Genomic DNA, 26,957 nt, shown 5'->3' with positions numbered 1-26,957 from the left:
CCTCCAACCTGACAGTTCGCCTTTCAGTAGGACCCGTTGCAGTCTCCCCTTTAACCAATTCCTTATCCACCTTCTGATGTTCATATTGATCCCCATCTTCTCCAATTTAACTAATAATTCCCCATGTGGCACGGTATCAAATGCCTTACTGAAATCTAGGTAAATTAGATCCACTGCATTTCCTTTATCTAAAAAATCTGTTACTTTTTCAAAAAAGGAGATTAGGTTGGTTTGGCACGATCTACCTTTTGTAAAACCATGTTGTATTTTGTCCCATTTACCATTGACTTCAATGTCCTTAACTAATTTCTCCTTCAAAATTTTTTCCAGGACCTTGCATACTACAGATGTCAAACTAACTGGCCTGTAGTTACCCGGATCACTTTTTTTTCCTTTCTTAAAAATAGGAACTATATTAGCAATTCTCCAATCATTCGGTACTATTCCTGAGTTGACAGATTCATTAAAAATTCTTGCTAATGGGCTTGCAATTTCAGGTGCCAATTCCTTTAATATTCTTGGATGAAGATTATCTGGGCCCCCCGATTTAGTCCCATTAAGCTGTTTCAGTTTCGCTTCTACCTCTGATATGGTAATATCTACCTCTATATCCTCCTTCCCATTTGTCATGCTACCATTATCCCCAAGATCCTCTTTAGCCTTATTAAAGACTGAGGCAAAGTATTTGTTTAGATATTGGGCCATGCCTAGATTATCTTTAACCTCTGTTCCATCCTCAGTGTTAAGCGGCCCCACTTCTTCCTTCATAGTTTTCTTCTTATTTATATGGCTATAGAACCTTTTACTACTGGTTTTAATTCCCTTTGCAAGGTCCAACTCTACTCGACTTTTAGCCTCTCTCACTTTATCCCTACATCTTCTGACCTCAATTAGGTAGCTTTCCTTGCTGATCCCTCCCATCTTCCACTCCCTGTATGCTTTCTGCTTCTTCATAATCACCTCTCTAAGATGCTTGCTCATCCAGCTTGGTCTACAACTCCTTCCTATGAATTTTTTCCCCTTTCTTGGGATACAGGCTTCCGATAGCTTCTGCAGTTTTGATTTAAAGTAATCCCAGGCCTCCTCTACCTTTAGATCCATAAGTTCTTCAGTCCAATCCACTTCCCTAACTAATTTCCTTAATTTTTGAAAGTCAGCCCTTTTGAAATCAAAAACCCTAGTTGCAGATTTATTTTTGTTAATCCTTCCATTTAGTTTGAACTGAATTAGCTCATGATCACTTGAGCCAAGATTGTCCCCTACTTCCTATCTCCTTCACAATTAAAACTAGTGGGCTCTTAGTTTTAGCTCCTCATCTCATCTCTACTGCCTCAGAATCACAATAGGAAAGGCAGTCTCTGACAAATATTTAATACTTTTATATATATATATACACACACACACACACATATACACACACACACACACTTTTATATATATACACTTTATATACTTTATATATATATAAATACTACATATTTAATGCTTTATGTATACCTGAAAACTAACTGGAAGCCAGTGAGGAATATGGAACACAAATGCATTGTTTTTCCTGTATGGAACACCACTTCACAAGTGGGCAGCCACATCACATACCATCAGAATAGTCTTAAGGTGAATTTGTTTTCAAACAGTTCATACAGAATAATTTCCTTTCTCTTTTCAGTCAAGCTCTTACTGTACATACAGCTCATTAAATGAAATGGTCTGACAACTAAAATGCTTTCAAGTGGTATTTTCAGGTAGCTTGGTAACATAGTGGGACTACTTTAGTCTTGTGTCTCTCAGAATTCTGGGTCAGTTCTGATTTCAGTCACAAGCAAAAATGAGTTTGGGGACTTCATCCTACTGTCCCCATGGAAGCATTACAAAAGCACCACACAATTTACAAAATCTGGCATGATTGGCAGTCTCTGCTCAGGACGAATCTAGAAGGAAAACAGTGTGGCAGCTCAGGACTGAGGTTTACTGGTACAGCTGTGTGGGAAGTTTGGCCAGAATGCACGATTGAAGTCATTGCTCTGACTTTCATGAACATGAGGCTCCTACAGCAGTTTGTTAATGGAAAGTGCTCTCAAACAAGTCTAGCACTATTAGTAAAAGTATTAATCATATGTAGGCTTACCCTCCCTCTTCTGTTTGCTTATGAACATATGCCAGTATGTCTGCAGCTCTCCCAGTTCCCTCACATACTACTACTGGCACTGGAGGACTTTCTTGAAGGTATTCCAAAACTGTGAGGATAACATTGGGACCACCTTCAAATATCAGTGCTACCACAGGGACACCCTGTCCAATTCCTACAAAAAGGTAAAAAACATCAAATCAGTACTGAAGTCAAAATTAAACTTCCTTTAAAAAAAAACAACAAAATTTCATGTTCTTTGATCCAAGCTTTACCAATATGCTGTGATGCAAGCTTTTCTCAGTTTACTTCAGGTCTTCAAGTAACATGAAAAAGTTACTACATCTCACACATAATTGCTTTGCTACAGCAGTTGAGATCATTACGATATTTGTATGTGAATATACAGCCAACAACTTACACAGTGCATGAACACATCATATTAACACCCAGTCTTGCCTCACAGTATTTTACACCACTTGTTAAAACAATAAGATTAGAAAATGAACCATAATCCTTTTCTGCCTCACAAAAGCACATTGTCACTATGAAAAAAATGCATACTTTGTAACAAGCTAATTTTTAAAAGATTAATAACGTGAATAGTGCCTGTATTCACGTTACTAATCTTTTAAAAATATACATAAAGGAATCTAGCATGATATAAAAACTGTCTGGAATTCTTCAGAGGGAAAGATGTCAAAAACTAGACCAACATATTCAGTGCCTTCAAGTACATTCTTATCAGTAATGGTTCCATTACCAATAGTGTTTTGGGGGTCACTGACACTCGCTACTTCTCTTTCCGGTTCTTGACTCCCATTTTTAAATATTCTACTCTAGTTACAGGGCAACTTGAAATAAAATCAGGGAATTTTTGCTAACAAAACTAGTTCATGCAGCCAACTTGTCACACTACTGTATATCAAAAACTGTTAATTAGTTAACAGGATGGCAAGGAGGGGGACAGAAAGGAATTATCCTCTACAACAACAAATTTGTTGGCTACATTTCAGTCTTTAAAAACATTCAGGTAGTAAACAATTACTGTTTTTTTGCATTCCAGTACTCTAAATCGTTAAATGAACTAGGCTACATAGTACAAATAGTTTATTTCAGAGTATCCAACAAAAGACAGCTGTTGGAAGTTATGGTAAGGCACTCTGGAGTTGTATCCAAGAAAAATTACATTAATGCTGGATACATATAGATGAGATCCCCATAAATCAAATGAGGACAGACTGCCTCTTTTGGAAAAACAATAGAAGTCCTCAGTTACACAGTCTGAGGAGATCACTGCTTCCAGTTTGAAATAAATTTATAATCAGTCATATAAAATACATTATAAACCTTTGCTAACTACTTAATCAGAAAAATACTGAAATGGACAAAAATTAAAATGCTGATTAGCAGACATTCTCACAGTCTCAAATAAGAGTATATGTGTGGAGAACATACTCCTATTGCTAAGAAATCAAATAAACTCAATGGAATGCAAGAATCATAAAACTTTATTACTTTGATAGCTCTAAAACCATAAATATAGAATATGGGAGTGTTTTATAACATGAGCCCTCACATGGGGATCTCTCTTCAACTACTAGACAAAATATTTTTAAAGAAACAAGATCAATTTTTGTTTATTGATTTTTTTTTTTTTTGCAAAGCAACAAAACACAGTTTCTACAGGAAGGGGAAAAAAGTATATAGCTGACAAGTACAGATCAGTCTTCATGTGACTAAGGATTACGAGTAAGGCTGCGAGTCTTCACGGAGGTCACGGAAGCCACAGATGACATGACTTTCCGAGACTTCCATGACTTCTGCACCTAAGATTTAGTCAGGAGTATTTATAGTACAGGACATGGACAGGTCAGGGGCTGTGAATTTTTGTTTATTGCCCATGACCTGACCATGACTTCTAGTAAAAATACCCATGACTAAATCTTAGCCTTAATTATGAGGCACTAACTAGAGAAATATTCTTAAAAGACAGATACCTTTATGTTAATTTAATACAGGAGAATGCAGATCAGCACAAAATACCTGGGCTTCCTTTCCCTAAATGGCAGTGACCCTTAATTCAAATTTCCGAGTCATTCCCTACCATGAAACTACAAGTGATTAGCTTCAGAGGAGATGGCTAATCAGATCAGTGAGGACTACCAGTATTTGCAGGGCAAGACGTACAACCTAGTCACTCCAAAGCCTTAGGTGATACATCCTGGTTTGATCTAGTGATGCTACACTGTCAATTCTAGAACTGGCTGGTGGCTAGTGCCAGCCCCAGTGGGCCACAAAAGAAGCCTCCTAGCTGCAGCAGGGTCAGTAAGAATCCATAAGCAGTGCCCAGGGTTCAAGTCAGCAGCTGAAGTGATGTCCAGAAAAGCCAAGACATGGATTTTACATGGGCAACTGAGTTCCTGAAAGTGTCTTAAATTCAGGGCTTGTTTACACACAGAGATTGCACCAGTTTAACTTAGATCAGTTTAAAAACCAGTTTTCTTAAACTGGTGCGTATTCCTGTGTGGACACAGTTTAAAACTGGTTATATCGGTTTTGCTTGCATCTTTAAGTTTCCTTTGAGAGGGATCTTGTGTCCAATTTGGTTCAGTTAGATCAATTTGTCAGACACAGTAATGGCTGTGAAGTAGGATAAATTTTTAGGAAAAGTGAAAGAGGGAAGCTTAGCCTCACATGTTTCATTATACATGGAACTGGCAGCACCACCTATTGGGGCTCATAAAGGGAATTGTTGGGCAACTTTGTTTGCCGTTGCTTAGACTAACTTCAACTCTTTGGCTAAAATATTCTATGCCAGGTGTCCACCTCAGAATGATGATGGGGACGGGGGAGAAGAGGGTATTTCAGCCAAAAGAGTTCAGCCATTTCTAGCATTTCTTTAAGACACTTTAACATCCCCATGCTTTGAAATTTTGCAGAGATAGGCTTTGTTTGTGACGGTGTGTTTTTAATTTTCTAGATGCATGACTTGAGATGCTGCAGTCTGATTTGCAGAAGGCAGGGCACTCACAACTACAAGTGAAGTCAGTGGGGATTGTGCTTTCAACATATAAAGTAGAGTATAATGTTAAGTATTCTGAAAAAAAATCAGGTCCTAAATGCCTCAAACTGGACACCAAAAATTAGCAGGTTTTTTTGTTACAGATCTGGAAATATTTTAATTTATTTATAAATAAATTAATTTATTTAATTTATAAAATATTTTAATTAAATTTAATTTAATTTATTTAATTTAATTTATAATAATTTACTATATGAATACAGTAGAACCTCGGAGTTACGATCATCAGAGTTACAAACTGACCAGTCAACCACACACCTTACTTGGAACCAGAAGTATGTAATCAGGCAGCAGCAGAGGGGAAAAAAGCAAATGCAGTACAGTACTGTGTTAAATGTAAACTACTAAAAAAAAAAATAATAAATAGAATAAAGGGAAAGCAGCATTTTTCTTCTGCATAGTAAGTTTCAAAGCTGTATTAAGTCAATATTCAGTTGTAAACTTTTGAAAGAACAACCATAACGTTTTGTTCAGAGTTATGAACATTTCAGAGGTATGAACAACCTCCATTCCTGAGGTGTTCATAACTGAGGTTCTACTTTATGTTGATTTAGTTTAAAACAGAGCTATCATGAAAAAAAACACACAGGAAAGAGACATTATAGTAGTAAGGCAACCTGGATTCTGCCATTTCCTAACTTGTGAGAGCTTCACTTCACAACCTTAATAATGTGGGTTTTTTTTAAAAGCATAGTTTGTGTGTGTGTGTGCGCGCGCGTATAATATTTTTCAACAGAACAGAGCAACATTAGTCATTGCCAGGACATTATGATCACTTACTTGCATGGATCCGCTGCAAATTGATAGTTTTTTCCAGTTCTCTTCGCAAATTAACTTCTGCTCCATACTTTCCAACTGTTCCATCATCCACCAGTATGAAATGGGAATGGAGATTATTTAGGACATTTAGTTTACTTAGAGGATTTAACAGAGTTTGATATGGAGCAACAACCTAAAAAACAACATACAACAAGCATGATTTGCCAAGTTCCAGTGTGATTAACACAATTTTGGCTATTTGGTCAGGTTAAAAATTAAAGGCAGTGGTGAGCTGGAGCCGGTTCGCACCAGTTCGTGTGAACCAGTTGTTAAATTTTGAACAAGTTTTAGAACCGGTTGTTAAAAATTGTTACAGCTCCCTGAGCTCCCAGCCGGGCAGGCTTCCCCAGCCCCTCCCTGGCCTTCCCCCCTCTCGCAGAGCCTCAGCGTGCCGCGCTGCCAGGGCCAGCACTCTGGACCGCTCCGGGGCAGCTCTGCAGCTCCTGCCGATTTCAGCGGCATGGTTAGGGGGTGGGGCTGCGAGCTCCAGCGGGCCATGCGGCATCCATACAAGCTGCCCTGAGCAGCATGGTAAGAGGGCCGGGCCGGGGCTGGGAGGAGGACTGGATAATGGGCAGGGAGCGGTTTGAGGGGGCGGAGGTTCTGGGGGGGGTAGGGTAGGCGTGAGAGTTCCGGGGGGTCTGTTGGGCAGGGCCAGTGCAACCACTAGGCAGACTAGGCGACTGCCTAGGGCACTAAGTGAGCAGATCTAAAAGAACACCTGCCAGCACATGTCTTCACCCAGCAGTTCTGCCTATAGGCTGCATTTTTGCAGGAAAGCGGGTTACAGTACAACACAATAATTCTGCTCTAAAGCACTATAAAGAGGGGGCCTCTAGCAAATTAAAACCCTGACTGCAGATAAGAACAAAACAGACAGCAAAAAGTATATGCCTGAATCCATGAAGATGTCTACCAAGCTCTCTGCGTTATAGCTGCAGATACAGTGAAATATCCTTTTCAGAGTTGAGTCTCAAGATGTAGAGGACAATTTTAAGAAGTAGTTTACACAACGTCTGACTTTCCAGTTAAAGTTACAATAGTGCAGTGGTGACTATGCAGTTATGAAGGGGGAGAAAGAGCTTTAATTCTGCTTAACTCATTCTACATACTGCCAAAACTCTACTCAGGCAATGGAGTGGGTGGAGAGCTCTAATCAGGGAGTGGCTCCCTCCCTGAATCCTGAGCTGCCTGGCTGTGGCCCAAGTTGAGCTGCAAGGAAGCAGCTCTAGTTTACGCCAGGGAGAGAATCAGGCAAAGGGGAGCTCTGTTTTGCTGTGTGTATTTCTCACCTTGCTCCCCAAATCCTGCACGAAGTACAAGGTGGGCAGCTAGCATAGGAGGCAGAAGAGCCACCTCTGCTAGTAGAGAGTTCCCACACGCGGAAAGGGCTGGCCATTGCCACTGGCCATTTCCCACTCCTTTAAGTCCACTTTGCTCCCTAAGTTAAAAGAATGCAGAGTCCCTAAAGCCCTAGACACTTGAATATCCCTCTAAAGAGTTTAGGAACACACGTTTCATTTACTGTCTATGGGACTTGTGCTCCTATGTCTCTTTGCTACTTTTGAAGATCTCACCACTACGGTAATGTCACATTTTATAACTTTTTGGAAACTTTTCCCTAGACCTGTAATTTCTTATGCTTGTTCTCAGATCACAGAGTATGTTTTCTGGAAATTCTGTGGCTACTCTAACCTGCTCTTTGGGGTCATACAAGCGTACAACAGTCTATTCTATTGAATTAGCATTTCATAATTTCGTACAGCAGTAACTCCTCTGTAAATCACAACAGATGTCCCTATATCTCCCAGAGGAAAGGTAGAAGTATCTCTGTATTACAAAAGGCAGAGAGACAGCAAGCCTGAGCAGATTATTAAAACACAGATACAAAAGATCATGCAGTTAAAAGTTACTTCAACTGGATAAGCTCATTCTTACATCTCTTCCAACAAGGTCATTTCTGTTTTCAATCACCCCCCATGGGGCTATCCCAATAGTGCAAATCTTTCGAGATGATCTGGAAGCATGTTCTCTCAGGGCATCACCAACATGTTTTGCAACACCTGTTCATACACAAAAAAGCATTCTTTATATTGAAACTACATCCTATTAGCATTAACCTCACGAATTACTGTGACGATTAGAGAACTCATTTAGTTGACAGCATAAAGAAAGACCTACTGTGCACAAAACATATATTAACAGTAAGAGAGTACTGAGAATTTTTAGTAACTTTACAACATATATGCCGGCCAGTCTTGTCAGGGCAGAAGACAAGTCGCACTATAGTACTGCATATTTTGAAGCAACATACACTTTTCTCACAATTTCTATATTGTTACATAATACCACAAGATTTAAGTTCATATGCTCAAGATAAAATTCAAACACATTAATTTGTTTAATTGTAAAGTCAAATTTTAGACAGTATTTTAGAGATACAAATATTGTGTTCCTCCAACTAGACAGTCATTCTGGAATCTGCTTACCTTTATTTAAAGAACTAGAATGTGGTTAAACTGTGCACATGAGTCTGTACTGTTATTTGAAGGTTTATATTATATAAAATTTATACTTTATTTATTTACCTGTGTTCACTCCTCCAGTTATAATCCATGCACCTGTTGTTACTGCAGCTTTAATAAGACCTTTGCCAAGCAACTGTTTGATGCGTGGATGAAGTTCAAATTTCTGCATCCCCCCATGTACAGAGATAAGAAGTCTGGGCAACTCCATTTGCCATTCTTTAAGAATAAGTTGTAGAATGGCTTCAGGCTTAGTGTCATATGACAATCGTACATACTAAGACAAAAAAAAAAAAGTTGTGAGGGTTAGTAGGTTCCCATAATAAAACATTACATAATTGATTAGGAAGATTCATGAGAACAAATACTATTGAATCCTGAGCTACAGAAAAATATGCATCTGTCATACTTTATGAACAATGGATTACAAGACCTGGGACAAGTATTTGCAGGTTCTCCAAAAATTCAAGTAGACAATGGCAATAAGATTTTGAAGGACTGACGAAGGCTATAGGTAGGTTACATGTAGGCCCATCACAATAACACTGTGTTCTACAAACTTTTATGTGACAATTTCATGAACATTTCTAAATTTGAGTATATTAATGAAAATCTAAAGTATTGCCAAAATATGACCAGTTCAATTGATGAGGCTGAATGTATTTTCTGTCCGTATATCCCAGACAGATACAAATACATTTGTATTTTCTGTCTGTATATCACAAACAGATTCCATTACTGGTAAAGGGGGAAGGGGGGGGCTGAAGGGGACGACAGGAAAAGTTTGGACACCACTGGACTAAAGAGAAGGACTCCTACTGATAGTAGGAAGGCTGTCATCTCACAACACAGGTATAGGCATTTCATCTACTTGCCAAATCTTTCATTTCAAGATTTAAATGGCGTATCCAAACATCTTTGCCAATGGGTCAAGGGAAGGACAAAAAGTCATTTTGTACATACCTTTGCTCTGTACGAATGAGAGCCACCTTGAAAGTTAATGACACCATAAGCATCAGTTGAACTCTGTTCTGTGTGTTTTTCCACTGACCATTCTTCTATTTCCCGATTAAAATTTTCACCCAGTTTGACATCTGTATATTTCATGGCAAGACTTGCAGTAAAGCAAGCATGTTGCCTGACCAAGCGACCACAGCAGCACCTATACAGGATTATATATTACATTTTATTTTTAAATTTGTAGTCTTTAATCTCATTGTACTTGGATGTATGGAGTAATTAAAGGGGACAAATCTTTTTATTGCAGAGGCAGCAGAAAAAAGTTAGAATTTTCATGCCTATAAAAACTATCTGAACCTCAGTTACACCTTTCTAGGGTTATGTCTACACTAGCACTTTTGTCGGTAAAACTTTTGTTGAGCGGGGCATGAAAAAAGCACCCCCCAACCAACAAACATTTCATCAACACAAGCACTGTTGTGGACAGCACTATGTCAGCGGGACAGCATCTCCCGCTGACATAGGTGCCACTGCTCGTTGGGGATGGTTTAATTATGCCCAAAGGAGAGCTCTCTCCCGCCAGCATAGAGCCGCTACACAAGAGACCTTACAGTGGCATTGCTGCAGCAGTATAGCTATGCCACTGTAAGATCTGTAGCGTAGAATGATAAAGTATAGGAAAACCTTTGGATGAGTCACTCCTAACAAAAGATTGGCGGGCTGATGTAATCAAACCTGGCAAGAGATTTTGGCACTTCGCATTAACTCCCACCTATTTTCTTTACCTTTCCACAGACAAAAGTTCCCGTAACACTCAGAGCAAGGTTATATACATGATTCATAATTATGTCAAATACTGATGGCTCTTATTCAAAGTTAAAGAGTGAGGTGAACTGGAAGCCAAAACATATTAATAGTAGCCCACAGACTAGCAGTGTTCAGAAAGGTTTGATTATTTAAGTTACTTTTTCCTAGGTATTATAGGTAGGGCTGGTAGCGCTGCCTATTATTAAGGTTGCCCAACACTTTCCATTATAAGACCCTGTTTCCAGTTGCCTATATCTTTGCCACATTAATCATTTGGGCTGAAATTTTACATGCCAACTGAATGATTCAGGCTGAATATTTTTGAAAATTTCAGCCAAAATGGCTCAGCCATTTCCAATAATGACCCCCTGCCGGGGACAGTGCTTGGACTTCGTTCAGGCTTGGGAGCAAACACACATGAATCAGTGGTTAGATCCCCGCAGCAGTCTGGTGAGTATCCAAGAGGGTGGGGCTTGACCAAGTGGGGAGACAGATTGGATGAGGGGCCTGGAAGGGGAGACGAAACATATTGGATGGAAGCTGGGAGAGGTGGTTGAAAGGGACAGAATAAAAGAGGCTATCCCCACTGAAGCACAGTCCCCTTCAATACCTGAAATTGAACTCCAACCCCCACAAGTCTCAGCATTCCTCTGCTTGCAGGAAAAATCTGTGAAACCCAATGGCAAAGTGTGTGTCTCATCCCTCCTCTATCGCCTGTCCCCGGAGAACGACAATCACCTCCTGCTCTCTGTTACTATGTTAACTCAAATGGCAGAGTTCTGTGCTGTGGATCTAAAGGCTCAATATAATACATCCTGGAGTTTGTTTTTTAAGTTCACTTTTATCAAAACCTAGGCAATTAAACACAAAAAACTACGTTAAAAGAACATTGTTAAGGTTGCAAAGTCAAGCATTCAACAGTTAGAAAATGCCATAAATAAAGGTTGCCTTGAGTGCAGGGCCATCCCTAGGGGGGTCCAGGGCAGAAGTGACGGATTTGTCTCTTCTGGGACCAACCATGCTGGCAAATCACACTGGCCCGCAGGGCCCCCCAGAGCGTGGGGCCCGGAACGGTCGCCCCAATTCGCCCTAACCAATGGACGGCTCTGTATGCATGCATGATGATAGAGTCTTTAATTATGTAATCACATACTATTTTTTTCCACATGATCCCTGCCTCATTCAGTGCACAGGATAGATCTGCTCTGGGAATGAACCATATTGTGTAATGAAAGAGACTGTTGCCTTTAGGACCTTACCTTATTTGTGGCAGAAACTGAATGAGACAGGAGATGGCAGGAAGACAGAGTATGGCCTCAGGGTTAAGGCAATTGAATGCTGCCCTGGCAAACTGGATTCTATCCCTGCCTCTTCCAGAGTGTTCTTATGTGATGCTATTCAAGTCACTTGAACAAAATTTTTCATGGGTGGCCACTAATGCATCCGATGAAGTGAGCTGTAACTCATGAAAGCTTATGCTCAAATAAATTTGTTAGTCTCTAAGGTGCCACAAGTACTCCTTTTCTTTTTGCGAATACAGACTAACACGGCTACTACTCTGAAACCTATCACTAATGATGTGTTCCTCATTTTCTGGGTGCCTGATTTGATACCCTCAGGTCTAATCTGCAGAAGTGCCGAGCACTTACAGCTGCAACTGAAGTCAATGGGATTTGTGCTTTCAATGTACACTGCTATGTAATGGTAAGTACTCTGAACAAAAAAGATAAAAAAATTCAGGTCCTCGTCATCTCAACTTTGTCACCCAGAATTAGTGAAAGCTTTTGATCTTATTCTCTGTGCCTCAGCTCCGCACTGAAAATGAAATAATACCAATACCTGACCTCACAGGGGTGTTGCAAAAATAAATTAACACTTGTGAAGCACTCAGACATTGTAGTGATGAGCACCATAGAAGAGCCCATGAGGAAATTAATAATTCTGTTTTCAGAGAAGGGTTTGAATAGCATGTAGTTACATAAAAACATAAGAACGGCCATATTGGGTCAGACGAAAGGTCCATCTAGCCGAGTATCCTGTCTTCCAACAATGGCCAATGCCAGGTGCCCCACAGGGAATGAACAGATCAGGTAATCATCAAGTGATCCATCCCCTCACCCATTCCCACCTTCTGAAAAACAGGGGCTAGGGACACCATTCCTGTCCATCCTAGCTAATAGCCATTGATGGACCTATCCTCCATGAACTTATATAGTTCCTTTTTGAACCCTGTTATAGTCTTGGCCTTCATAACATCCTCTGGCAAGGAGTTCCACAGGTTGACTATGCGTTGTGTGAAAAAGTACTTCCTTTTGTTCGTTTTAAACCTTCTGCCTATTAATTTCACCCCTAGTTCTTGTGTTATGAGAAGGAGTAAATAACACTTCCTTATTTACTTTCTCCACACCAGTCATGATTTTATAGACCTTAATCGCATCCCCCCTTAGTTGTCTCTTTTCCAAGCTGAAAAGTCCTAGTCTTATTAATCTCTACTTATATGGCAGCAGTTTCATACCCATAATCATTTTTGTTGCCCTTTTCTGAACCTTTTCCAATTCCAATATACTATTATATGTTATATTAAAGAAGGTTGAGGCCACATGTTGAGCAACAAAGATTGAACAAAATATCAAATAGATGCTCATTAAAGTGAGCACAGTCCATTCTGTACACTGAATGAGAAAGGGAAAAAATAAAAATAAGATCATTTAATTAAAGACTGCATCATAATGCATATGCATACAGTGGCTTTAATTCTGGTATTCCCTAACTGATGAGGGTTTGACTTTGCAACTTTAATAATGTTTTTAATGTAATTTTTGCATGTAATTTTATACAGTAACTACCCTATAGTTAGGGCCCTACCAAATTTACGCTCCTTTTTGGTCAATTTCATGGCCATAAGATTTTAAAACTAATAAATTTCATGATTTCAGCAATTTAAAACTGAAATTTCACGGTGTTGTAATTGTAAGGGTCCTGACCCAAAAAGGAGTTGGGGGGTGGGGGGTGTTGAAAGGTAGGAGGGGCTGCGGTACTGCTATCCTTACTTCTGCGCTGTTGCTGATGGTGGCGCCGCTTTCAGAGCTGGGCAGCTGGAGAGTCACCGCCAGCAGCAGCGCAGAAGTAAGGATGGCAAGGTCTGGCCCTCAGTCAGCAGCTGCTACTCTCTGACCACCCCCCTCTGAAAGCAACAGCACAGAAGTCAGGATGGCAATACCACAGCCCCCTAAAATAACCTTGCGACCCCCCCTGCAACTCCCTTTTGGGTCAGGATCCTCAGTTTAAGAAACACTTGTCTCCCCTGGTTAAATCTGTGTAGTATAGCGTAAAAGCACACAAAAGGACAGACTTCACGGGGGGAGGCCAGACTTCACAGTCGGTGATGTGTTTTTCATGGCCGTGAATCTAGTAAAGCCCTACCCATAGTGCATACAACTTCCATATAATTCTGTTTATTTTATACAATCTTCTATTTCTAGTCTTTTGCTGGCTGGTCATTTTGTAATATTATTAAAATTCTTTTTAAAAAGTTACAATAAGTCTCTGAATCAATATTTAACAAGCCAAAGTCATCATAATTATCACTAAAAGTAAAGAGTTGCTTACCTGACAAGTTGTTGACAAATCTGACATCCTGGGAGACATCTATGAAAAAGAATACACAGGTAAACACAAGATTAACATTTTTTGTACACTTAGTATGTATACAGAACAAAGATTATTGAACAAAAAAATAGATCTATAATGATACGGAAAACGTGTACATAACCTTTCACCAAAAATATATGTTTCAAGCTTTTCTTCATGTATTTTTCCGATTAACATTAATATAGTAAAGCATGGCAATGCAGGGATGGTTAGCGCAAAAAATATATGCTCCATATCTATTTGTTAAGCTACAAAGGATAACTTCTATTCTAAAAGTTTCTACTTGCGCTCACTGAAACGTTTGTGAACAAACTTAGACCTTGTCTACATTACACAGTTTCGTCAACAAAACAGTGGAGGTGTACACACAACAATGTTCCTCTGCTGATTTAACTCTCCTGCTAGGCCGACACAATAAAACCACCTTGATGAGCCGCACTAAGCTTTTTGCAACAAAGTTAGAGCAACACAGTGACAGTGTAGACCAGGGAAGGGCAAACTATGGCCCGCGGGCCGGATCCAGCCCGTCAGGCACCACATCCCTGGGGGATGGAGGAGAGCAGAGGGCTCCGTTCACCCCGCCGCAGCTCCCATTGGCAGGGAATGGGGAACCACAGCCAATGGGAGCTTTGGGGGTGGTGCCCACAGGCGAGCACAGCAAAGCCACCTGCCCCACCCCACCCCACCCCAACCCCAGGAGCCGCTGCTGGACATGCTGGCCACTTCCGGTAGCAGCGCGTGGCCAGGGCAGGCAGGAAGCCTGCCTTAGACCCACTGCACTCCGCTGCCACCCTGGAACCGCACCAAGTAAGCAGCGCCAGACCAGAGCCCGTACCCCGAAACCCCTCCTGCATCCCAACCCTCTGCCCTGAGCCCCCTGCCGCACTCTGCACCCCCTCCTGAACCCCAATCCCCTGCCCTGAGCCAACAACCTCCTGCCTCATCCCTCCTGCACCCCAACCTCCTGCCCCAGCCCTACAGTCATGGCCCTGCATACAATTTCCCCACCCAGATGAGGCCCTCGGGCCAAAAAGTTTGCCCAGCCCTGGTGTAGACACTGCATTTGCTTATGTTTCCCTAAGTGATCTCTAGGAGTGTCCTACAATGCTCATTATGACTGCTCTGCTAAGCAGTCATGGGCAGCGAGTTCTATGGGCCCATAGTGCCTGGGCACCAGAAATATTCCTGGCCTGGGGCCCAGCTCCAGCCATGTCTGAGGCCGGGTCTCTCTCTCGGCCCCGCCTTCTGCCCCTGGGTGTTCCCCCCGCGCAATTTAAAATGGCCCATGGCCCCCCACTCACCACCAGCAGTGCAAGAGAGCTGAGCTGCTTCCTACCTGCTCTCTCCATATGGCTGCCAGCCCCTCCTGTATCCTGCCCCAAGCGCCCTTGGGGCCAATAGGAAGCTGCGAGGGCAGTGCCTGGGGGCAGCAGCACACGGAGGGCCCCTGGCCCGCTCTGCCTAGGAGCCCCAGGTAAGCACCGCACCCTCCCCAACCTCCCCCCCAGAGCCTGCACCCCCTCCCCCTTCCCACACACCCCCTCCCGCCCCCAAACTCGCTCCCAGAGCCTGCACCCCCAGCCCGGAGCCTGCACCCAAACTCCGTTCCAGAGCCTGCATCCCCACCCTCTTCCACACACCTCCTCCTGCCCCCAAACTCCCTCCCAGAGCCTGTACCCTCACCCCCTCCTGCACCCCCACCCCTTGCCCCATCCCGGAGCCTGCACCCCAGACCTCCTCCCCCACCCAAACTCCCTTCCAGAGCCCAACCTCTCACCCCTTCTGCACTCCCTCCCAGAGCCTGCTTCCTGCACCCCAATCCCCTGCCCAGGCCCTGAACGCCAAACCTCCCTCCCAAAGCCTTAGGCAGGTGGAGGGCGGAGTGGGGGGGGCGGGGAGATGGGCTCTGGGCCTTCTGGGCACCACCACCATTTCTACAAACCTGCCACCCCTGTAAGCAGTTTCTATTCTGCTGCCCTGCAGACAGGTACACAGGCATGCACCCCTCCCCCTTTAAAGTTCCGGGAATTTTTGAAATTCCACTTCCTGTTTGCTCAGCTTGGTCAGCTCACATCTTCCCAGCTGACCCTGCCAGCTTTCCACAGCAAATGGGCTCCCACGTGGAATACACTGGAGTTGCTGGATCTGTGGGGAGAGGAGGCTGGGCAGTTGCAGCTCCAATCCAGCTGTAGGAACTTTGACACCTAGAAGCAGATTGCTCGTGGCATGGATGAGAAGGGGCATGAAAGGGACATGCTGCAGTGCCCTACTAAGATAGAGGAGCTGAGACAAGCTACCAGAAAGCAAAGGAGGCTGACCATCACCAAAAATATGCCGCTTCTACAAAGAGCTGTATGCTATCCTCAGTGCTGACCCACCTCCAGTGCCAAGAGCTCAGTGGATACTTCAGGGGGAGGGCGGGACTGAAGGCAGTGCCCAGCAGAGTCAAGCTCGAGAACAAAGTGGTGGATGAGGAGGGTGAATTGGAGGAGGATGTGGGACAGGCAACAGGCTCATCTGGTGGTGTGGCAAGCCAGAACCTATTTCTGACTGCAGAGGGGTCTAGCCAGTCCCAGCAGAGAGGTTTAGCCAGTCCCAGCAGCAGTCCTGCAATGGTGCCTGAGGCAGGAAAAGGGAGCTCCAATAAGTACTCATTTTTCTTTGATAATGCATGGTTACATGAGGTAGGTGTGTCCTTTATTTTGTTACATGGTACATGTGAGAGAAGGGATCAAAATTAACACCACTAGGTACTGTTTGTATCTGCTTCACATTCCCCTGTGCAGCTACGTAATGGGAGCCCTGTGGAAAAGTTTGTTAATGCACACCGAGAACTCCTAAGAATCCTCCATAGAGATCTCTAGGAAACTTTCCTGCAGATACCCTGCAATCCTTTGCCGAAGGTTCCTTGGCAGAACTGCTTTGTTTCTTTCTCCGTTGTAGGAAATTTTGGCAAGCTAATTGGCAATTACTTCTGGAGGAATCAAAGCATCACACAGGCCAGCAGCATATGGTCCCAATCTGAAGTGACACATATGTAGGAGATGCATCCTTGCATCTTCAGTTACCCTCAATAGTATGATTTCAGCTTCCTTCGCCACCCACCTGTGGAAAACGGTTCTAGTATTCAAAATAATGTCCCAGGACCCTTATACTGATCCCCTTTTGAAACCACCCAGACCCTTTATCCTGTCTTGCACCTTCTCCCCCCCAGGCCAAACTCACCCTGTTTAGTGCTCTGGACGTGCTGTGTGCTTAACAAGGGAAAGTGAGAAAGAGGTGTATGTAACTTTTATGATTTAAGACTGAGTGCACATACAATAATGACACTGTATACTGTTTCTTTTGCTTCTGCAGATGTGCCCTTGAGGGCGAACTCCTACAAACCAGCAGAGCACCTCCATTAGATAAGGAGGTGAGCAAGGAGGAGGAAGGAGGACATGTTTCGGGAATTGCTGCAATCATCAGATCAGGCCAATAGCAAGCACAGAATGTTGAGATAGACAAATGAGAAGCTAGAGGGGAGGAGAGAGTCAGGAGCGGGTAATAAAGTTCACAGAGGACCAAACAGAGATCCTGAGGTCCCCGATTGCTCTGCAGGCGGAATACAGGAGTGCTCAACTCCCCGTTACTGCTGGGGGAATTCTGCATCACTAAGTGTTCGCAGAATTAATGTCCCCCACAGATTTCTTTGCTTCCCTGCAGAAGCAAAGGAAAGGCACAAGAGCGGTCATATACCCCTCTCCAACAGCACAGGCAGGTCGGTTCAGGCACCAGGAGCAGCTGGTAGAAATGTAAATGAGATGGGGATGGGCAGCCATGCATGCGTGCGTGAGAGAGAAACTCTGTCCCTCTCGCTTGCTATTGCAGCGCACTTGGGGTGAAGGGACAGGGCTTTAGGGTGTTTCTGAAGAGGCAGGCTAGGGGCAAGCTCTGTCCCCTCAGGCAGAGCAAAATGTAGGAGCCTGCCTGCTTAGTAATTGTTCCCACTGTCTTTGTGAATTCCCCCAGGAGTACAAAACAGGTGTAAAGTTTTTAAGGCTCCTTTACATTGCCAGAGTTATGTAGTTATGTAAAGGACATGTGACCTTATAAATGCTAAGGTTACTTTAGTGATTAGATAGAACTGGTCTAAATTTTTGGACTGAAAAAATTTTCTATCAAAATGTGCTCCATGAACTGGCTTGCAACCTACCTTTCTGGAGATGATCAGTAGCCAATATAAATTGTGGGTTTGATTCCCCAGCTTCACTTGCCTATGGTGTAACACTGAGCATATGATTGCATACATTTGTTGACTAATAACTAGAAATAAAGGGTCAAACCTAGCTACATTAGTATAAGGCAAGGCAGGCTGGGGATTTCCTCCAATGCTCCCCACTCCCATTCTCCATCCACTGTACTGTAGTTTAAATAAATCACCAAAATAATTGAAACCAGTGTGATAGTGTTAGTTTGACAAATAAAACGTGGAATTTTGCAGATTTTTAAAATATTGTGCACAGAATTTTTAATTTTTTGGCACAGAATTCCCCCAGGAGTATCCTCCTCCAGCCCATACAGAACTGCATTCCTTGCCCTCCCCAAACACACTCCTCTCGCATTCCTGACCCGTAGCAGTACCGCTTGCACTCCACTGCAAGGGACTTTTTCCATAATGACAGCTAGCCTTTCTGAAGTGAGGATCTCATAGCTGCATGAGAGTGCTGTTCACTGTCATGTCCCTTGTAAGAATTATTAATCTGTGTATTGCCTTTAATAAAAAACGAGTCTTACAAAGACAGTGATTCTTTATTTGTGACCTACACAGGATGGTTGCAACAAAAATTCAAACAGTGACAACTGCCACATTTGCAGACTACAATTCTACTCAGGCAGAAATCATTACAGGGGTCATTCAAGGTGACAAGTAAACAATGCCTGACTTAATTCATTACAGAAAGACATTACTGGGGCTCATTGTCAAAATGCTGCTTCAAAGCCTCCCTGATTCAAATAGCCCCTCATTGAGTCCCTCTAATAACCCTGCTGTCTGGCTGCTCAAAATCAGCCACCTGGCAATCCACCTTAACACTCCCTCCCTCGGGAAACTTTTCCCTCTTGGTCTAACCTGCCAAAAAAAGCAGTGCCAGAAACCCTTTAATCTTCCAAAGGCACATTCTACGGTCATTCTGTACCTGCTGAACTTATTATTGAAGTGCTCCTTGCTGCTGTCAAGGTTTCAGGTGTATGGATTCATGAATCACAGGAGTAAGGGATAGGTTGGGTCTCCCAGGATCACTATGGGCATTTCCACATCCTCTATTGGAAAGTCCCTACTTGCAGCTTTCTGTACAGGCCAGGATTCCTGAGATGCATGCGTCATGCACCTTCCCTGACCACTCTGTGTTGATCTCAGTGACACGACCCTGGTAATCCACCAGCATCTGCAGTAGCATAGAGAAGTAGCCCTTTCTGTTGATGTACTCCCTTGCAAGATGGTCTGGGGCCAAAATTGGGATGTGTGCACCATTTATAGCCCTGCAGCAGTTAGGGAATCCCATTGCCGCAACAGCATCCACTATTTCCTGCACATTGCCCAGAGTCACAGTCTTTCGTGGCAGAACGCGATTAATGGCCCTGCACACTTGCGTCACTGCAACCCCCATGGCGGACTTCCCAACTCCAAACTGATTCGCGACTGACCGGTAGCAGTCTCCCACTCCCAGTTGCCCACTCCCACACAGCAATCACCACTCATTTTTCCACCATTAGGGAAGCCCTCATTTCTGTGTTCTGGCACCGGAGGGCAGGGGCGAGCTCCACATACAGTTCAAAGGTGGTGACTTTGCACATACAAAAGTTCTGCAGCCACTGCTCATCATCCCATACCAGTCCGCATCACAGACTGATCCCACCACTTGCTGCTTGTTTCCCAAGCCCAATAATGACGGTCCAACTTGTGCAGCTGCTCTGTGAATGCCAAAGCAATCTTGAATGGTTTCTTTCCATGGCACACAGTAGTGCAGGCAGCACAGATACCTGTTCAGATTTGCAACTTATGAAATTCTGAAGGTCAGCCTTGTTGTGTTCCTAATACTTATCAAAGACTGTCGAGCAGTGCAGGATCCATGCTTTCAGGAAGAGAGGGTGGGCACAAGGTTTACAGGGGCAGTTGAAAACTGTGCAAAATCCAGTCAGAAGCCCTTGGAATTATCGGATGGAGAAAACTGCATCAAAGGGACGGTGATTTCACCCCTATGATGCACTGCAATCCATTCCTAAAACTCCTAACGGGAGGTGGAAGTGATCTGCATAGGGGATATTGACAGTGCATACTCTCTTTGTCGGTGCTAGAGCACTAACTGCGGACATGTCCTACCGACACAAGCACCACTTTGTGAAAATGCACAAGCAATATAATTACAGCGGTTTATGATCATTGATGTAATTTAAGTAGACTTAACTCTGTAGTGTAGACATGGCCTAAATTATAATTTTTAGGCCCTGATTCATCAACGTACTTTAGCACATGCATAGTTCTGTTTAAGTTAAATAATGGTCTTTAATCACCATTAACCTGAATGGTATTATTCACACTGTTTCAGGTTAAACCAATGCTTAAATGGTTGGTAAACTAGGGTCTAAAAGTAGATAGTATGAAGCTTTTTTATTTTTCTTCAACTCTTGCGAGGCGGGGGGGGGGGGGGAGGAAAGAGGTAATATGCTGTCTTTTTCATTGACTCTATAGTTTAAATACTGTGGCATCTCTCCCTCAGAGTTGATCCTTCTCATTCCTGTGTCATCTTGGGATTTTTTGTTTTGGGGTGAGAGTCATTTTGCCCTGCATGTGCATAAGGCTAAGCTGGGTCCTAATGAACTTGTACAATGTTCTGTTAATGCAATTAATGCATTGTGAAAAGATGCAAAAATTCTAATTCCACCTGTTTCCAAATCTCATTTTAAACATCCTTTCTCCTTTGTCTTTGCCTCTTACTTTTCCCTTCTGCTGCTAACAACCTTACGAATAAATCCTTCAATTAAAAAAAACAAACAAACAATTAACTAACCTGTATTATTCAAGTCCATAATAAATTTTGGTATAATTGTACAAAAAAATACTATCTAAAATAAAATTATATTGTAGATTCACATTTTTATAACTATGCTGAAAATAAATTAAAGCATAAAGTAAGCTCTTTAAAGTGTAGTTATTTTAGCTTTCGCTGAAGCTACATTAAGTTATAAATCTTCTGGATATTTAATATGAAACTAGATTTCAATAATTGTCAAAATAGGTTTTTAACTATAGATCACAACTTATGCTAAGCAAAATTATTCTGCAAAACATCTAAAAATGTTTTTTTTCTCTTCTATATTTGATTCCCTCATGCATATTTCAGGAACTACAGTCAGATAAAATCTAAGGAATGGATTGGCCAAATGTGAAAACTTCATTTGTAGCCTACAAATGGATTAAACTTAAAAAAAGACAAGTGTTGAAAGATTGTTTTGTTCCCTGGGAAAAGCTCTGGAAATTTTAACAGCTTCCTAATTACTCTGCTTGCATTTGCAAGTTTTCCATGTGTTTCAATCGGATCGTGGCAGTAAATTCTAAAACCTTCTCAGGGTCCTATGGTTTCCAGGAATTTAATGAACCATTTGTGATACATTTCACAGAGTAGAGTTCAGTTCCTTTATTCTGCCTGAAACAAATTCTCAAAAGAAACTAATATTAGTCTGAATTTAGCAAAGCTATACAAGTGTTTTATGTGCAGGACTTGAACTAGCAGTTTTATGGATCCGAAAAACAGAAGTTTAATTCTAAAAGTCATGTGAACATGTGTAACACTTAACTTGGGGCTGTAGAGCAGTTAAATTGCAACTAGTATTTCTAATTTTAGCAATTTTTTAAATTGCCATGTAACATGAAGTAACAATAGATTTAATCTCATTTGTGATTGGAGGTGGGTTTTTTTTTTTTTAAATATATGTGTGTGTGACAGCAAGATGTTACAGCATGTATAAATTATATCTGAATTACTTCTAGAACCAGTGAAATCCACAAACTAACTAGATGCTTGAGAGGTCATATTTCTATGTTGACTGCACATTTGAATTTCACATCATCTTGTTCAGGTATTGGGAAAGACTAAATTAAAAACAGCATTTAAATCAGTTTTATTACACCCTGTAGTGTTTCATATACCTAAAGTCAGGTCTCTGCTTACTCAATGCTTACTAAGCAAAATACTAATATCATCATACTTAATGCCCTCTATAGCTGTAACCATTTTCAATGCCCTTTCTGACCTTTCCTCCTGTCTTTTCACATTGTTGTTTTTCCCCCGCAGAGGTTTTGAATGATGAGGATGGAGTGGGGAGGGGAGGGGGAAAAAAAAAAAAAAAACTATCACATGCCACATCCTGATATCAGAATCGAGTTTTCTGAAAACACAACTTTCCTCCACCTTTGAGTCTGTATGGCCCATGTCAATTTTGGATTTCTCTCTTTTCTCTTTCCATTGGATTCTTCATCTCCTTCTGCATCACACTCTCACATTTATTTCTCCCCATTTCCTTAATGTCAACTGTTCAGCATGAAAGGAAATGTATTTCTTGCAGGCTCACAGTCTTCTTTCCTCTACCAGTCTCTGTATGAAGTGCATCTTTACAGTGCTTTCTGATCTAAAGAAATGTGCAACAAGAAGCACTGTAGATAGTTATGCCCACTACAGGGACTAGTAGAAAAAGAAAGAGGTGACATACTCAAATGAATAGGCATCTGTGGTATGTTGAGGGACTTTCAATAAAGTCAGAGAAGCCTTACAGACACAATTGCGATGCTTAGGCATTACGGAGTGAACTAAAGGGAGAGTTTCATTTTATGCAGATAAAAAAATCGAGGTTACATGAATGTTTTAAGAACAGCAGTTACTGTGCCAATCTATTTTATATCAATTTAATTAAGAAGTACTAAGGAAGCCATGCATAAAATTTCTAGTTACCTGTGAGGGTCCTTTGAACTTGGTATAATATACACACATTCCCTCTTGGTGAAAGTGTTTTCTATCCAGGATTTCTGGGACTGTAAAAATAAGAGTTATACAAGAATTATCATGATATTTTAAAATTATCATATAAATCACTGTCAATGTTCTTTAAAAAAAGAACTGTATGATACAATAGCCAAAAAGTAGGCATTAAAGAAATATAATTCCCCATTTAAATATATTTTTCATTGATGAAAGCATACATTTGCAGTTTTGACAAGGACAAACAGTAAAGCAAGATATTCAAAAGCAAGAATGATTTTGAGTGCCCATGTGAAGAGATCTGATTTTCAATAAGTGTTTTCTCTCTAAAAAATCAGGCCCTTTTAAAGTGCCTCATGTTGGGCACCTAAAATTTGAAGCAACCAGAACCACTAGTCACTTTTTAAAAGTCAAAATGTTTTGATTAACTACATTCTGAAGTTAGTTTTCCAACAATCAGCTACTTATGAAAGAAAAAAAAAAAAGATGTAACAAAAGAATATCCACTAGTGAAAAACAGATTGCAACTACAATAATTTATGCCAAATTACCCGTCTATTGCTAAAACTTCTATCAAACTGCATTAACGAAACATCAAAAGACAGACAAAGATTATAAACTCTGTTATATTTTAACGATTACATAAAAAGAATAAGTTATAATTTTGAAAATCAGATAAGTGCACTTAACGATAGCAAGCATTTTAAATTACATACACAGCAAATTGAGATGCAAGCAAACATTCTGAAATAGTTCACTAAAGGGTGACCAAAATAGTTGTTATATGGTATTTTGAAGTTACAAAATATTCACTATTTATTTCATGAAGCTAGTTGGAAATTTATATCACTGTTTCACTAATGTTTTATCTATTCTATTATAAAATAGTCAGTCCTTGCTAGTGGCAATAAAATAGGATAACTAGTTCTTTGTCAAGTAGCACATCTTACCTTTTTCCCCCCCCCACTTTGATAAACAATTTAATGAGCATCCTCAACAGATATTCCAAATCGAGTTCAAAATGTGCTTGAAAAATCTTAAATTAGATGTTGACTTCCTTAAATGTTTACCTATTTTAATTGCTGGCCAAGATTCTGTTTAGCTTGCTTTAAAACAGGGACATTATCTTACAGATCCAAACTTTACTTTTGCCAAGTGATTTGGATGATGCACAGTCAGCATGTTATTTCAGCTATTTACTGGGAAGAGATTCAATTCAGTAGAATCTCAAGAAGTATACCCAGAAACAATATGCAACCGATGTTTCTTCTGCATTCTATGCAATATTATTATAAACCTTAATTAAATTAAGATGCTATTCTGATACTAAGTGAAATTAGTTGGAAATATTAATATCATGTGCTGTTTTGGTCTGCATCTATTGAAGTCAATATAAGAAAAAAGTTAGCCAGGCTTCCTTAAAAATGCTTTGTTAGGATGGAATGCTTCCTTCACTGGAAAAGGAGAGAAAATGGACCCTGAAGTATATTGCTGCTTTAAGATATCTACCAGAGTTCACTGTGAGTCTTTGCAGAAATGCTATTTTTCTTGACTTCTGGTAATAGAGGGCAGGAATACAGATAATTCAATGAAGCTAACCATCTTTAATTTATCAAAATTCCAATTTACAAGGAAGCATATAACAAGCAAGTTACTACAAACAGTACTATACAAGTTAATTCTCATGACTGGTCTATCACTTCTTGCCCACCTCTTTCAAAGCCACACCTAAAACTGTTCTTCCAGTACACCTTTCCTACTTCAGTCTTCACAAGCACCCTACAATCTTGTGTTGGCTGTATTTGATTGTGAGTTTGTTGACACAGGGACTATGCAGTCCGTTAACTGCCATCCTCATTTTGGGAAATTTATAAATAGTTGTGTTTTAAAAAAAAAAAAAAATTTCCTGAAGCCACTTTGTGATGTGATACTATAGCTTTCACATATTAGGCAGGGCTGGGCTGGTTAATGATTGAATGGGAGGCATCTAAGAAACAATTAGATCTGGGGTGCCCAACCTGTAAGGCATGCACACATCCCCAGAGGGGCACCAGGCTCCTCCATAGGGCATTGGAAGCTGCAGGATTACCACCATGGAACACATAAACGACCCTTCCTAATGGTGGCTGGGGATGTGGGGAGGAAAGAATGCATTCCTTACAGCAGAAACAGGTAAAGACCAGTATAAAGTAACGGAGGGAGGGAGAGAAGGGAATGGAGAAAGAACTAGGGGAAGCAAGATGGGGGGAATAGAAAAATAAGACAGAGTTGATGAGAACTGGGGAAAACAAACAGTGAAAAGAAAAACTCGTGGAAAAAAATGGGCAGAACTAGAATTGAGTGGAAGAAGTTAAAACCCAGAAAAAAGGGAAAAAAAAAAAAACTTAAGAAGAGACAGAAAGAGAGGAGAAGAGAGAGAAATAGAAGCCACAAGAACGAACGATGAGGGGGACACAAGATGGGAACCCAATCACTTATTTTCAGTGCTTTCTGATCTAAACTCTCAGCACTGTAGATAGTTATGCCCACTACAGGGAACAGTAGAAGGTATTGAACCAATGACCTTTCTTCGTTGGCCCTTCAATTCCTCCCCCTCACAACAGAGATAAATTCTACTCCAAGTGGGAAAGGGTAAACGGCCTGCCAGGAAAGATCAGTAGTTTCCAACCTAGGTGTTGAAAATAAGTGGCATCTGAGATAAAGAAGCTTAGTGCTAGGAACTCAGTCAATCTGCTGTCCGAGAAAAGGCAAGGCAAGGGCAAGAGAAGCAGCAGATGCTAAACATTCATTCAGTTAGCAGTGAACTTTATAGAGCTGCAATTCAAGAGACTATGAAACAAACTATGAAATCCAAAACAAGTGTTGCTTACAGTTTTTATTTAAATGAAATAAAATTATAAATAGTATTATGAAAAAGATATGCCAAGTTTTTATTGTGAATTTTTATTTCATTTTCCTTTCACGCTTGCAACTCGGTGAAATAAAAGTGACCCACTAGCATGGAGAGTTAAACAAACAATCTGAAGTTCTCAGATTAGGGAAATGCCCAAAGATTTACATGGGAAATACTCCTAGCAAGTATTAGTAGGACTGACCCTTCACTGACATACTGCACATTTTGCTCTACATTCACTTTTTTCCTATTAAACTTTTCCAGAAAAAGACTTCACATGAGAGATGATTGAAACTACACATCAAGAGACACCATACAAGATAAAATATACCTTGTGAAAATAAAAACATTTCAGCAGCACACAGATTCCTAATGCTCTCGTGGGCAAGATTGTTTTAATTTACTTCTTAACTCTCAGAGGATTATGCAATATACTGTATGTTTGCTGTGTACAAGGAATTTCAAGAATGGTGAAAAAACACAATGAGACTTCATTATCAGTATAGAAATTATTAAAACTATACTAAAAGTGACATGGATTCTTTATGATTAAGTAAAGAAGTTATTGGTATGTTCACACTCATTAAAAGATTTATTTGAAATATTCTCACAATTGGCACCTTTCTGACAGTCCTTGCTTACAGACAGCCCCCCAATCTGAAGCAAATACTCACCAGCAACCACACACCACACAACAGAACCACTAACCCAGGAACCTATCCTTGCAACAAAGCCTGTTGCCAACTCTGTCCACATATCTATTCAGGGGATACCATCATAGGGCCTAATCACATCAGCCACACTATCAGAGGCTCGTTCACCTGCGCATCTACCAATGTGATATATGCCATCATGTGCCAGCAATGCCCCTCTGCCATGTACATTGGCCAAACTGGACAGTCTCTACGTAAAAGAATGAATGGACACAAATCAGACGTCAAGAATTATAACATTCAAAAACCAGTCGGAGAACACTTCAATCTCTCTGGTCACTCGATCACAGGCCTAAGAGTGGCTATCCTTCAACAAAAAAAGCTTCAAAAACAGACTCCAAGGAGAGACTGCTGAATTGGAATTA

The 26,957-nt window shown here is 41.2% G+C and overlaps 1 protein-coding gene across 5 annotated transcripts in view; it reads right to left on the bottom strand.

The window, feature by feature from the left end:
- Window positions 1-26,957, bottom strand: part of TRPM7 (transient receptor potential cation channel subfamily M member 7) — a 114,614-nt gene that overhangs the window by 56,388 nt on the left and 31,269 nt on the right. For all 5 annotated transcript variants that reach the window (XR_006274781.1, XR_006274780.1, XM_043493873.1 and 2 more), the window contains exons 2-8: window positions 22,960-23,039; window positions 13,931-13,969; window positions 9,518-9,716; window positions 8,618-8,831; window positions 7,968-8,092; window positions 5,991-6,162; window positions 2,126-2,300 (exon numbers count right to left, since the gene is read on the bottom strand). Coding sequence is in view for 3 of the 5 variants with exons in the window: in XM_043493873.1 (XP_043349808.1) it covers window positions 2,126-2,300; window positions 5,991-6,162; window positions 7,968-8,092; window positions 8,618-8,831; window positions 9,518-9,716; window positions 13,931-13,969; window positions 22,960-23,039 (1,004 nt within the window). In the remaining 2 variants the exon portion in view is untranslated. The remainder of the gene's footprint in view (window positions 1-2,125; window positions 2,301-5,990; window positions 6,163-7,967; window positions 8,093-8,617; window positions 8,832-9,517; window positions 9,717-13,930; window positions 13,970-22,959; window positions 23,040-26,957) is intronic.

The sequence above is a fragment of the Dermochelys coriacea genome, chromosome 10 (genome assembly GCF_009764565.3).
Source record: "Dermochelys coriacea isolate rDerCor1 chromosome 10, rDerCor1.pri.v4, whole genome shotgun sequence".
In the NCBI taxonomy this organism is placed as follows: domain Eukaryota; kingdom Metazoa; phylum Chordata; order Testudines; family Dermochelyidae; genus Dermochelys; species Dermochelys coriacea.
Note: the sequence above shows the minus strand (reverse complement) of the source record. Positions and strands in the feature narration are given on the sequence as shown.